Genomic DNA, 13,355 nt, shown 5'->3' on the forward strand with positions numbered 1-13,355 from the left:
TTTCATCTTTCAAAGATATTTTTATTGTTATTAATAATTTATTTTAAGTATACTTCAGTAAACGTTAAGTGGTCAGACAAATTTATTAAATAAATATTTTGCATTTATTATCATATAATAAATATTAAGATCTTTTTTTTATATTTACTTATAAAAAAAAATCATAGAACAATCTAAATCTGTTCATGATATAAATGCTTAAAATTAATTTAAATAATTTGAACATCTATTAAAGTTTATTTTTAGAAATTTATAGTATAGCTACATAATGGTGAAAATTTTCAGCTCCGCGTGAGTAATATTTTGTTTTTTGAATAAAATTACTAACATTTTTATTTTTTGAAAAAAATTTTTTTTCGAATATTTATAAAATATAATAGTATGTGTATTGATGTTAAATATTTTTTTTTACTCAGAAAAAATAATTGTATAATATATTAATAAAAAATAAATTAAAAACATTTAAAATAATTTAAAATGCCTAAAAAATAGATTTAAAAGAGTCAAAATATTTATAAATAATATCATGCCTAGAAAATGCTAATACAGATATCTGTATTACTAATAATTAAATAACAAATAAATAGTTTTTAGGCATATATTTTGTTTTATACTACAAAAAAAAATATTTTGTCATAAATTATAATTTTGTTTATATTTCGTTGTATTGTTTTCCTTACTTTAGATTTTTATTAATGCCATGTACGTTTTGGCTTTACAATGATGTGCGTGTATTATTTATTTACTTTATTTTTAAATTTTTTCCTAGAGAATTATATCTAGGTAGTATGTAAATTGAATTAATTTCCAGTTCTTTCTAAAGTTCAGTTTTGTTTAAATATTTAAATTAAAAAAATCACGATTTTAGAGATTTTTTTTAATTCTAAAAATATTGTTCGCCGGGGCTTGAATCGTTTGCCATTTGATATATTATTTACTTTAAACAATGGGATTTTCAAAATACCTCTACCTTATTCCTATTCACATCGTTTACGGTATGTCGGTATTGACTTATACGTTAATAACAGCTAATTATTATTATTTATTATAATTATTACTAGGTTTCTATTTTGTGGTTTATACTATATTATTATACATGGTATTCGTTTTTTTAGAAATATATTAAAAATATATACATTATACAGTATATATATATGTAAACCATTGTTATATTAATGATATACATCATTTAATGTGTATTAAAATTATATTATGGCATACGCATTATAATATTATATCATTATACTAATAAAAAATATGTAATTTAAAATACTGGGCTGATTATCATTTCAGAAATTGAATATCAAATAAATTCAAATTTTCCTTTACATTGTATTTTAAAACTTTGTTTATAACCTCAGTATGTAATGTATTTTATAATATTATGTATTTTTTTAACTTTATTTTTGTTTGTACAACAAATATACGATAAAATACATTACAATATTACACATTAAAAAAAAATATGTGGGTATATAAACAAGCAAACAAACATTGAGAAAAGAAAGGGCAACGGCTAATGACAATCTCAAAGTAATTTTTTAAATTTTATTGTTTAATTTGTAATTATTGTTACCTAATTACAAGATTTTGATATATATATCTAGTAGATCGTTCACATAGCACCATTAACATTTAATACGTCCTGGTTGATAACCAGAAATCATGAGGACTGAACAGTGGAAGATTAAAATATGAGTGTAGATTCATTTGTAAAATTTTTCTAGTGAAATATTTTGTAAAGTTTTAATTTCGTTGATGTATTTTTTTGCATTTCGATAGTTGAGAGCTCATAGTGTAGATGTGTTTTTAATTATTATGCATTTATAAATAAGAATCTTAGTATTGATATGTGTTTATTTATGATTATTGACAAATATTTTTAGTGAACTAAAAAAGGCTAGATAGCCTAACCTAGTAGACTTTATTCTACTATGTAATTCGTTATTTTAATGTTAACCCTAAATATTTTAATATAGATGAGGATAGTTTGAGTTGTTACATTGCTTTTTACTATTATGAGAATACTAATGTGAACAATTTCATCTTCTTTAAGTTCTTTGTAGTATAATCTCAGTGTTTGGCATTTGCTTATGTACCGTCAAAGCGAGTGAAATGGAACTTGAGTAGTGACTTGGAACACTATGACTAATGTTTACTCATTATGTTACAAATAGTGTACTTAAAACGATACAGTGGGAGTACGAGACGTGTGTATTGGACGGTTTCCGTTGTATTTTATCCAAAATAAAATATCATCATACATTATACTTAATAGATGAACTGTTGTTATAATTCGAATTATATCTTTATAAAAAAATAACAAGCAGTTAATACAAACGTCTTATAGTCTTATACTATTGATTTGGTTCGGGTCAAAATGTATTATCCCCATTTTCGTGTATTTTAAAACGACGCATAAAATGTTGGTGTACTACCTTCGTTTATATTAATATCACTCATTGGTTTAACTTATTTATTTGGTTTATTTTAATATTATATATCTAAGTGTAGTTGGTATAAAAGGTTTGATTTCATCCAGTGAGACTTGACCAATAAAACGATTAAGTTAGTGGTCCTAAAATCGCCCGACTGGTAGTGAAACGACTCTGTATTACCAACAACTGTTTTAAATTCAAATAACTTAAACACGAAAAAATAGCCTGAAAGAATTGCGAAAATGTGCACACTTAAAAAAGTGGAGTTTTTAGTGGTGCTCACTCAGGTGGTAAGATTTCGATAAGTGAAGTGGGGTAGTACAAAAATATAGTTGTAGTACCTTTAAATCGATGATGACTATTCTGTCATGTTGATGCACTATATGTGTACCTACGAGTTAACTGGATGTATTGTATTGCTTGGTACTCCGTTGAAGAGTAGCAATATGATAGGTAAATTTTTGAGTTAAGTACAAGGTCGTCACGAAAATTATTCTTGCATAACTTTAAATATTTGTGCCATGTTTGTGAAATGTGAGTTTAAGTCAAATGTCACTCCAAGGTATTCGATGCACCTGTTCCATTCAACGTCTTGTCCATTTATTTTTATACGTCTTACACTGCATATTTTTAGTTCAGTATAAAGCACTGCTGTCCCTGTCAGGTTAGTCAAAATCTTTATCTGGTAGTTACCTCCAGGCTGTATTGAATGGTCACCAACGTTCAACTGAACTTGGATTTAGTTTATTATATGATATTGTTTCATGCTAGAATGAATGAACACAGTGTCGTCTACAAATATTGTGTGTTTATATTCTATTTGTTGAAGGCGTGTTAATTATATAAATATAAAATAGTAGGGGGGATTGATATGGACGTTGTGGAACTTCGACTCAGGTATTACCTTGCATGAAAAAGTACATTATTTTATGAACCGGGAATATTTTGTTTATGGTAGTTTATAAAGTATGCCTTTGTGCCAAACTTAATCAAATGCCTTTTCAAAGTCAAATTAAATATTTAAATGGCAGTAAACCATTCTTGAAGGAGATTGATAACTCATTGAATAGTTTGGCCTAGTTGGTTTTTAGTTAAGTATTCTGAGCGAGATGCATATTGTTCTGGCCTAAAATAATAATAGTTATCATTCATATAATAAACAAGTACCATTTGAACTGTAATTCAACCAGAAAGTACAGTTATAATTTACTACTAGTATCCTTAGACAATCTAAATATTAAATTTGACTAAGTTTTTGAAATAATTTTTTATTTAAAAACTTGAAATACTTCACTATTACTTACATAAATTATAATTTTCGGTATAATATAATGAAAATTTCAAAACATTTTGACTAATTTTAACCTATTTATACTTTTTTTAATTTTAACACGTCAAGGTTGAACATTGAATACAATGTTTTTTCCACAAAACTATATTTACGTAAAAACAGATAATTCATTGATACTTTACATGAAAATAAATAAAAAATCTTAAAACTTATAAAATATTTATTGAAAGTAAATATTTGAGATAAATGTTTGTACTTAGATAATGAAAAACACTGGTTATTTATAAGAATTTCTTACAGCAACCTAAACACAAAAAAAAAAAAATATAAATTTCAAACGTAAATTTTGACTAAATTTGATATTAAATAATAAAAATTTCTAGACTATTTGTAAATTATAAAAAAAATATATTAAATATTGATTTTAGGTTTTAAATTTTAAATTGTATGAACGTTTATACACAATTCTACTGAATGTCGCTATTTTCTTAGAATTTATTATAATAGTTAATGATATTTTATAATATGATCTGTTTTTGGAAAAAAATAGCATAACTTTCCATTACTATTAATAAAAAAATAATTTGTTAATATTGTATAAAAATATAAATAAAGGTATTAAGAAAATATATAGACTAAAATAATATATCCAATTAGAATCGTTTTTGTATGTAATAATTTATCATCGAATTCAAATTTAACACAGTTAAACTGTGATTACAATGAAATATCCCATAACAAAGTACTATTACCTTACAGTCAAATATTTATTTATTTAATTTTTTTTGTTAACAATGTGTAAAATGTTATATTATTGTTGTACATAATATCATCTTACACTGATAAAATCAGTTTAAAGTTGCTTTATACATACATTGAACTAGTTACGACTTGAAACGTTGATGTTTTGCAATAAGAATAAAAATGACATCCGGAAAAAAAAATGGAAAACATTTTCACTTCCTGTAGCGCATAATAAATGCTTTTAGTCGTAAAATCCTTCTTGCGAACTTGTTACAACGACAAACTTTATAATAAACTCTAGCGAACTTTAGTGATAAATTACCATAACGTGAATTAACACCGCGAGTATAATTTCGATTAAAACATTGAAACAATTTGTCCTATTCGCCGTATGTTTTTTGATACTTAACATTAGTCAAGTATATATGTATCTGAATTTCTACAAAACAAATTCCGCTGAATCTTAATCGAAGATTTACTCTTTTAAGGTTATGGCATATTATTCTATCAATTGGATATTGAAATACTGGGTAGTGTAATAAAGAGCGTTAGTATACATTTTAATGACATTATTTATATTAAAATTTATTTGAATTCACGGGTGAAATACTGTAATAGTAAACTATTTTACCACCAAAGCGATATCTCATACTATTTTTATTTAGTAGTGTTAATTAAACATAATATGTTACGTTTTGTTATACAAATTGATCAAGTCAATTCTTCTAACAGTGAGTTTATATTTATTCACTAGCTTATCAAAACATTTATTCATATTATTTTTTAATAGTTTATATATATTAAAACAACAAAAATATAGTAATTTGTATTCGAATAAAAAAAATATAGTCATAAAACATATTTGAACTCATTGTTTGATAGTTTTAAATTATAATATAAATCAAAACTATACTTTACATGAATTTTTAATATATGTATAATATTAGCATACAAATTAAGTTTCATAAAATAATTATAGTTTTATCCGAGAAAAATATTTATTTATTTTATGATTGTATTTATTTTGTAAGATAAATGATATAAATCTGGTATCTTCTAAATATATCACAAGTATAATAATAATCAGTAATCACCTAATAATGATGACATTTATAGAGATTAGTTATCACTCATGAGCTATCACTAATAATTGTTATCCTTAGGATTCTAAAACAATATTTAAATGGCTACCTTATACTTCATAATTATATTTTAATTAGATTAATTTGTAACTTATGGATTTATTACGGTACTCGTCTAAAAACTTATGGAATATTAGAAAAACTTAAATGAGTTATTTATTTACTTTATTTAAAAAAAAGCACTTTTTTGTTTATTAATATTTCAAATTCTTGGATTTGTGTTTCAAAGTTACTCAAACATTTTAAACGTAATTCCAACTCATAATTCAGAAAAATAATCCAGCAATGTTTTTATTTGGTTAAAAAAATATTAGTTACATGGTTACATCTAAATAATAAAATAATATTATAAGATAATAAATTTAAATAACTATAAACGGAAAAATATAATATAATTAAAAATATTTATTATAATAATGTAAGCCATAATGTGTGATGTATTTAATTTAACCATATTTTACAATATGCCTTTAAAATAATTGGACAATAATAAATATATAATTAAAAATTATTTCAACAATTATATCTACAGTCTACATAGTATCTATGTATGGTTGTTTAGATAGTTATAGTTATAAATTATATATCTGTAGTACTATCATTCGTGAAGGACGAAAGCACATTTGAAATGTCAACTGAAATGTTCTTTATTAGTTTTTTTTTTTTAAATAATCCATTAAAAAAAAAAAATTACAAGATATTTCGTCGTAAACATAATACGCTCAATATATTATATGCTCTAGCATATCGTTAGACTCCTCATGGCAATGCATAAATAAATCACTCGACTGTTAACATAATTTAATTTAATGTTTACAGATGCAAAACCGATAATTCCAGCTGAAATAAGCAAGGAAGAAATAAGTCCATACTGGTCTTTCAATGAAACTGCTGATATATCCAAGTACGAAGATTTCGACCATAGAAAGTTCTTAGGTAATTATGAAAGAGTTAGAAACATTTTTTATTTTAAAATCTTTAAATAGTTGTGTACAATAAGAATATTTAATGTATGGGATATGGGAAGGCAATGTATTTTTATGTATCTACACAATACAAAGTAATATGATAAAAAATATATGGTCATACATATATTATGGTGGTAATCGTTTGATGATTAAAAAATGATTTCGAATGATTATAATTTGTAATATTTTCTATTAATTTTTATGGTATAATGTAAACACAATTTTTAACAAAATTAATTTTTATATTTTTTGGGTTGATTAATGACTACCCAATTAATTATATTAATGTGATAATACAATTTATTGTAAAATTTAAGTTTATAAAATAAAAAATAATCAAATATAGTACACTTTTTATTTATTTTTACTCCCAGTCCCTCGTACTCATTTATCATTAACTTATTATAGCATTTATACAATTATTTTATTTTTTTAACTATTACGATTTTTCAAATATTTTAATTTAAAGGTAAAAAAATCATAATAATAATTTAGACACGAGATATAATATATAAAACTGTTAGTTAATTTCATATTTACGCAAATATTTAAAAGTATTAAATTAAATTTGTTCTTCAATATCGATGATAAAACTATATTATTTAGGATATTTCTTTTAGTAATCACTGTCGAATTGTAATAAATATTATTTTTTGATAAGTTTTAGTTACTTTATTGTATTTTTATTTTTTAAATAGTTGTACACTACTTTTGACGACATGATTTATAACAGGAACATTTATGACAATTAATAAAGTGTTTAAATACGTTTTTTACTGTGTCCTAATTTAAAGGGTCTAAATTCAGAAAATATGTGGTGATGGCAAATCGTTTAAATAATTAATTGGTGTTTATAAATATGAAAATATCATCACTCTTTGAATTTTTTTGTATAGTTAAAAGTTATTAGGTAACAAGTCTAACTTCCGGAAATAATCGTTTATGTATCAGTGCTATATTTTTAGAGTTTAAATATTTGTATTAATCTACATGCATGTATGTATGTAATTTATCAATACAATAAATAAATAAATAATAAAAAAAAATGTCAAGTGCTTCGAATAAGTGAATTCTAATAAGCTTTCATCGCTGTTAGGGGATTTAACTATTTATTTTATCCAGTGACCCAGTCATGTAAAAATATCAAACGCACATAATTCTGTCAATAAATAGTAAAGTACTATTGTATTGAAATGCCGATCATTATTATGAATTATTAAAATTATTAATATTTGATTAATATTTTAAAATGTTTAGCAATATTACTATATTATGATTTAAATCATTGATTTTTTCAACTACATACATCTTAAAATATTACTAACGCAATAATGTAATTAAAATAAAAAAATAATTATTATTATATTTTCGTCATTGCTTTAAAATCGTAATAATTGTTTTATTTTTTCCACTTCAATTTAATCATTAAATTAAGTTGTTGTAGCAAATACGTACGTATTTTGTACAATTTATTCCCGTAATAGAATACAATAGTAATAATGATTTACGAGCTGAATAAATTGGCGGAAAAAAACGTATGTTACCCACATGCGGGTTGGCGTTAACAGAATACAAAACATGCTTCATTGGGTGATTTAATCGACTTTTCTATAAAAAAAAAAAATGTGTACGACATTAAAACGATTGACGTCAAAATATACAAATTAGGCTGCACAACGAAATCGCAGTGACTATTACCAATTGTTTCCCTCCATTAAATTTATATTACACCCGAATTATAGCGTCCTGGTTACAAAGCCAAAACAATTGTTCAAATGAACATATTTTAATTTTAGACGATTTGATTATGCCATATCGTCTTGCAGTTCATTATACCACGTTAAAAATAATATTAATGTAACAATTTCGTGTATGAAGAATCCGTAAACACGTGTTTTAATAATGTATATTTAGTTACCGCCGTGTGTTATTATACCGGTATTATATTTGGTAGGTATAAGGTATTAAAAAAAAAAAAAAAATATTTATACAAAATCAAAAGGATTTGGTGACAATCGTGGGTAGATTTTTATCCGTTTGCACGTTCCATTTTAAGTGCTTTCATTTGCATATATCGGTCGAACATATTGTAAAAATATCACGTCCCACATATTACGATGTGTATAATACACGTATTACTGCTGCAGTAATCTCATCCACAGACTACATTTACAGCGTACACATAGGTATAGCAAGAGAATGGCTGTTCTTTGAGCATAATAATAATACATCGCCATCGTTTTATCGATGTGACGATGTCAATGCCATCGTTTCGTTCATCTATAAGCTTAGCCTTCACATAAGTGTCATCTTAATACGAATTTTACCTGTTTGTGCGTCCGCCTTATAATGGAGTTCGCCGGACAATTCCGAAAATAAAATTCACAGATAATCTATAGTATGTTGGTAGCTGATTTTCGATTATATTTTAATTGTTAAAGTGAAATAAAAGTAAAAGAAAGTACCTCGAGTTCATAAAAAAAAGGAGAGTGCTCAGTAAATAATTGTTGAAAACCGGTGCCATCGTGAAATATATTTTTTTTTTATTATTATTATTTAAAACAAATTGATTAATATTCATAAAGACAATTCTGTTAATAACATTTATTACATCCATCAAAATACATCTAATAAATTATGTGTACTTAAATCAATAATTAATTTTAAATTATTATTAGGTATTGTGATATTATATTATGGTGTTACTTTTTGTCTATACATTTTCAATAAATAGTAATATTGTATAATTATTATTAATTTGAAGTATATGAAGTATATGAAGAAATATTGAAGGTTTATAGTAAAATATATATATATATATATATATTATATATATAAAATATATGGTATATGTATAATATTAAAATAACGAAAAAAAAATGTATAGTTTAATTAAATTGACAATTTTAAAGCAAAATATTCTATTTTGTGGATCATTTTTTATATGATTTTTTTAAATTTGAATTTCAACAAATCTGTCTATTTGTGTATTTATAATAATACAATTTTAAAATTTCTTACACTTTAATATAAGGTTTTAAGTATGTTTTTTTAATGCCTTTTTACAAATTAGTGATCAAATTCATCAATAAATTATAAAATTATTTTCAAAATAATGGATGTAACGAATAAATAGTCAGAAACTCTTATTATATGAACATCAAATATAATACAAGTCATATAAACAACAGATAATAAAGTTATTTAATGAATATATTATGTCCATATGTGTCTTGAGAAAGTCTAATCATGTTATTATACTTTCCAATAAATCACAAAAACATGAATTACAAATTTATATATATGAGTATATTTAAATAAAAATATAATAGATATAATAGATTCTTACAAATTTATCATTTATTTTTTATAAATATTTAAAATGTTTAATTATCCAACATGCATTGTTTGATACATTTTTTATAATATAATTTACTTTATTACAATGGTTGAATGATATTCAAAGTAGTAAAATAATTATAGAAGTTAATGATAATAATACTACAGCGAATTCAAGAATAATATATGTCTTATTCACTTTCAACGCATTTGTCTAAAGTATTGTGTATAATATATAAACATATTGTAGTTAAGTAATAATTATTATGTTAAATTAAACTTTTTGTTTTAAATAGTTAGTTACTACAACAGCATTAAACCATACATTAAGATAGATTTCAAGATATTATAGTACATAATTATTAATACAAATATTATTGGAATTAATTTTATTTCTTATTTAAACATAATTTAATAATTTACATTTTGTTACCAATGAGTTTAGATATATATTATAACTAACAATTTTTTAAGCGTTTGAGCTGCACACAAATATTAATTCAGTTTTTTTTTTACCCGAGCGAAAAAAAAACTTATTTGTTTGCTAATTTTATATTTCTAGCATGTATGGTAATCAATTGAATTATCATATTTTGTGCATAATACCCACACATTTCATAATATTATATGCGTTATTGCACTGAACAATGTATATTAATACTTAAAAGGAAATGCAAATACATTTTTTGTGAATTTTTTTCATTGCTGTTCTTAATACATAATACCTGCATTATAAACATTGTATACATATATATGTGTGTATATATTTAAATTTAATAGGTTAAAGTTTAGTATATCTGTAACGTCAATAACTCTATAACGTTGTGTTAATATTTCGAATATAAAAGTAATTTATATATCAGCCAAATAGTGTCAATAGAAAACTCAGTTCCTTCATATGTATTTGGAGTATTATTTATTTTAATACTACGTGATCCAAAAAATAAATATTAACCCCTATTTTAGATTCTGGACCTTATGATGTCTATTGGTTAAATAATGATATTTTTTTTTTGTTTTTTTATAGACATTTTTTAATTTCACAAAAATGGTTTAAATTTTCAATATTTAGTGTAATATTTGGTAGCAAATTGTACATACTTTGTCAAAAAAAAAAAAACTAGTACCTACTCATAAAAATATTTCAGAAAAAAATAAAATTACTGAAACAGGAATATTTACGCAATACAAATTTTCAGCAAAATGAATTTGTTTTTTTGCTTTATTAAACAAAACTCTTATAAACTCTTATATACATTTAAATAACATACTTTTCCTGGTGGGTTTTAAATTTTTATTTTAACTGTAGCTTAATAATATTTATTAATATATTTCATACATTTTATACCATTTTAAAACATATATAATAATTTGAATTAAATCTTATAAGAAATAATATTATTTTATGAAAAACTATAAATATATGAATATGAATAACCTCATATGTATGAATATTTGAAGAATAAAAGTGATTTATTATTTATTAGAGTTTATAATACACTGTATTGACAGAATATGTCTCACTTATATTATTAATGAAAACAGGCTTCGTGAAATGATGTAAAAATATAGTATTCATATCATTAATTATTTGTTATAGGTATTATAGGTACTGTATTATTGTTGTGTGTTATTTTATTCTAAGTAGAGCAATAAATGTATGGTTTTTAAAATGCTGTTCTTATTTTGTGTCTAACGTCATTTTTAAGACTAGTAAAGAATCATCAATCTTTAAGGGTGGATTAATATAAAAACATTATCATCTATTTTGTACTTTTAAGAGGGCGAATAAAAATTATACTGGAGAAAAAAAATTAAAACAGAAAACAGGAATATTTTCATAAAAAAAGTATTAAAAGTTATTTTGACAGTGTCTTTTATTGTAAATCAAAAATGAATAACTGTATAGGTACAATACGTAAATACACAATATAATGTTAATAGTTGATTTTTATACTAAAGATTATACTAGCTGTTTCTAGATGCCATATAATTTTCAAAATATTTTAATTATTTATGAGTAAAAAATCGAATTGTTATTGTTTTTTTTCGATTTTCTGTTAATAAAATATTTGTATGTATGTATAAAAACTACAAAATATTATTAGAGATTCTCCATAAAATGTTTTTATTGCAATTTAAAAATATCGAAAATGCATTTGTATTTCACATTTTTCTTTTTGTTGGATATTTAAATTTAAGTTAAAACAGGAGAAATTGGATACAAAAATTACTTGTTCTTTACGATTTAAGTTTAGAATTAAATAATATTAAATATTAATTGTAGAGATTTTAAATTGTATGCCATCATATAGCTATATTATTATTTTTATAACTACACAATGCAATAAATTTTCAAAGTATTTATGCTAGTTTTAAGTTATTTATACCACGGACCTATTCACACGACTTTAGGGTACGTTGGTATTGATTTATAAGTTAATACAAATAATAAATAATGTGTATATTGTATAATGTAATATAATATATGGGATGTTTTAGGCAAAAGTTAGTTCAACATACCGTACTACTATTAGAAAAAATACTAATAAAATATCTTTAAAAATATAGTCTGACACACCGTAACACATCATAACCATTTTTGATAATACGCAATGATTTATCATATTTTCTTATATTATATATTAAATGTTCATTATTATGTATATTACCATTTACACCAACTCACAAATAAAATAGTTAAGAGTGCAGGCTACCTGTCTTATGTATATGTTTTTTATCTTATTATTTACACAGAGTTCAATAACAGATAATTATTTTTATAATAATTATGTTATACAACATATAATATTATAATATATATTTTATATATAGAATAAATAGAATATTATACTGAATACTTGATCCAAGTATGCAAATTAATCCTACTTAAATTATTATCCTGAACAGCTACATGGTCGAATAATATTGGTTATAAATTTAATTTACCAAACAATAATAAATGAATCAATAAATATTAATTTGTTGATAAAGACGTATAGAAGAAATCGCTTAATCGTCCTAAGTACATTATCCGAATAAATTATAACAGTAATAGAATTATATTTTATAAAGATATGCTGTTCGTACACTTACATAATTAATTTATTACATTAAATTGATAATATGAATGTTTATGTTATTATTTAATAAGACAATTTGAAAAAAAAATAATGATATTTCAATAACCAGATTAATTTAATGTAAGTTAAATATGAAAATAAATTCGGAAAATTCGTTCTGCTATAATATATTAGATGTGAGTTTAACACATTATATGTATTGAGACATTAAGTATACTTAAATGGATGTGTTAAGTTTGATTCAATGATAAATCATTGTATATACTATATAACATATATTATGTAAACGATTCTTTTAAAGGAAACCACTTATTGTCACCCTATATATTTCTAAGGATATATTATTATTA

The 13,355-nt window shown here is 23.0% G+C and overlaps 1 protein-coding gene across 3 annotated transcripts in view; it reads left to right on the plus strand.

The window, feature by feature from the left end:
• Window positions 1–13,355, plus strand: part of LOC132918136 (limbic system-associated membrane protein-like) — a 187,050-nt gene that overhangs the window by 99,467 nt on the left and 74,228 nt on the right. For all 3 annotated transcript variants that reach the window (XM_060979246.1, XM_060979247.1, XM_060979248.1), the window contains one exon: window positions 6,435–6,551. In XM_060979246.1, the coding sequence (XP_060835229.1) occupies window positions 6,435–6,551 (117 nt within the window). The remainder of the gene's footprint in view (window positions 1–6,434; window positions 6,552–13,355) is intronic.

The sequence above is a fragment of the Rhopalosiphum padi genome, chromosome 1, assembly GCF_020882245.1.
Source record: "Rhopalosiphum padi isolate XX-2018 chromosome 1, ASM2088224v1, whole genome shotgun sequence".
Classification (NCBI taxonomy): domain Eukaryota; kingdom Metazoa; phylum Arthropoda; class Insecta; order Hemiptera; family Aphididae; genus Rhopalosiphum; species Rhopalosiphum padi.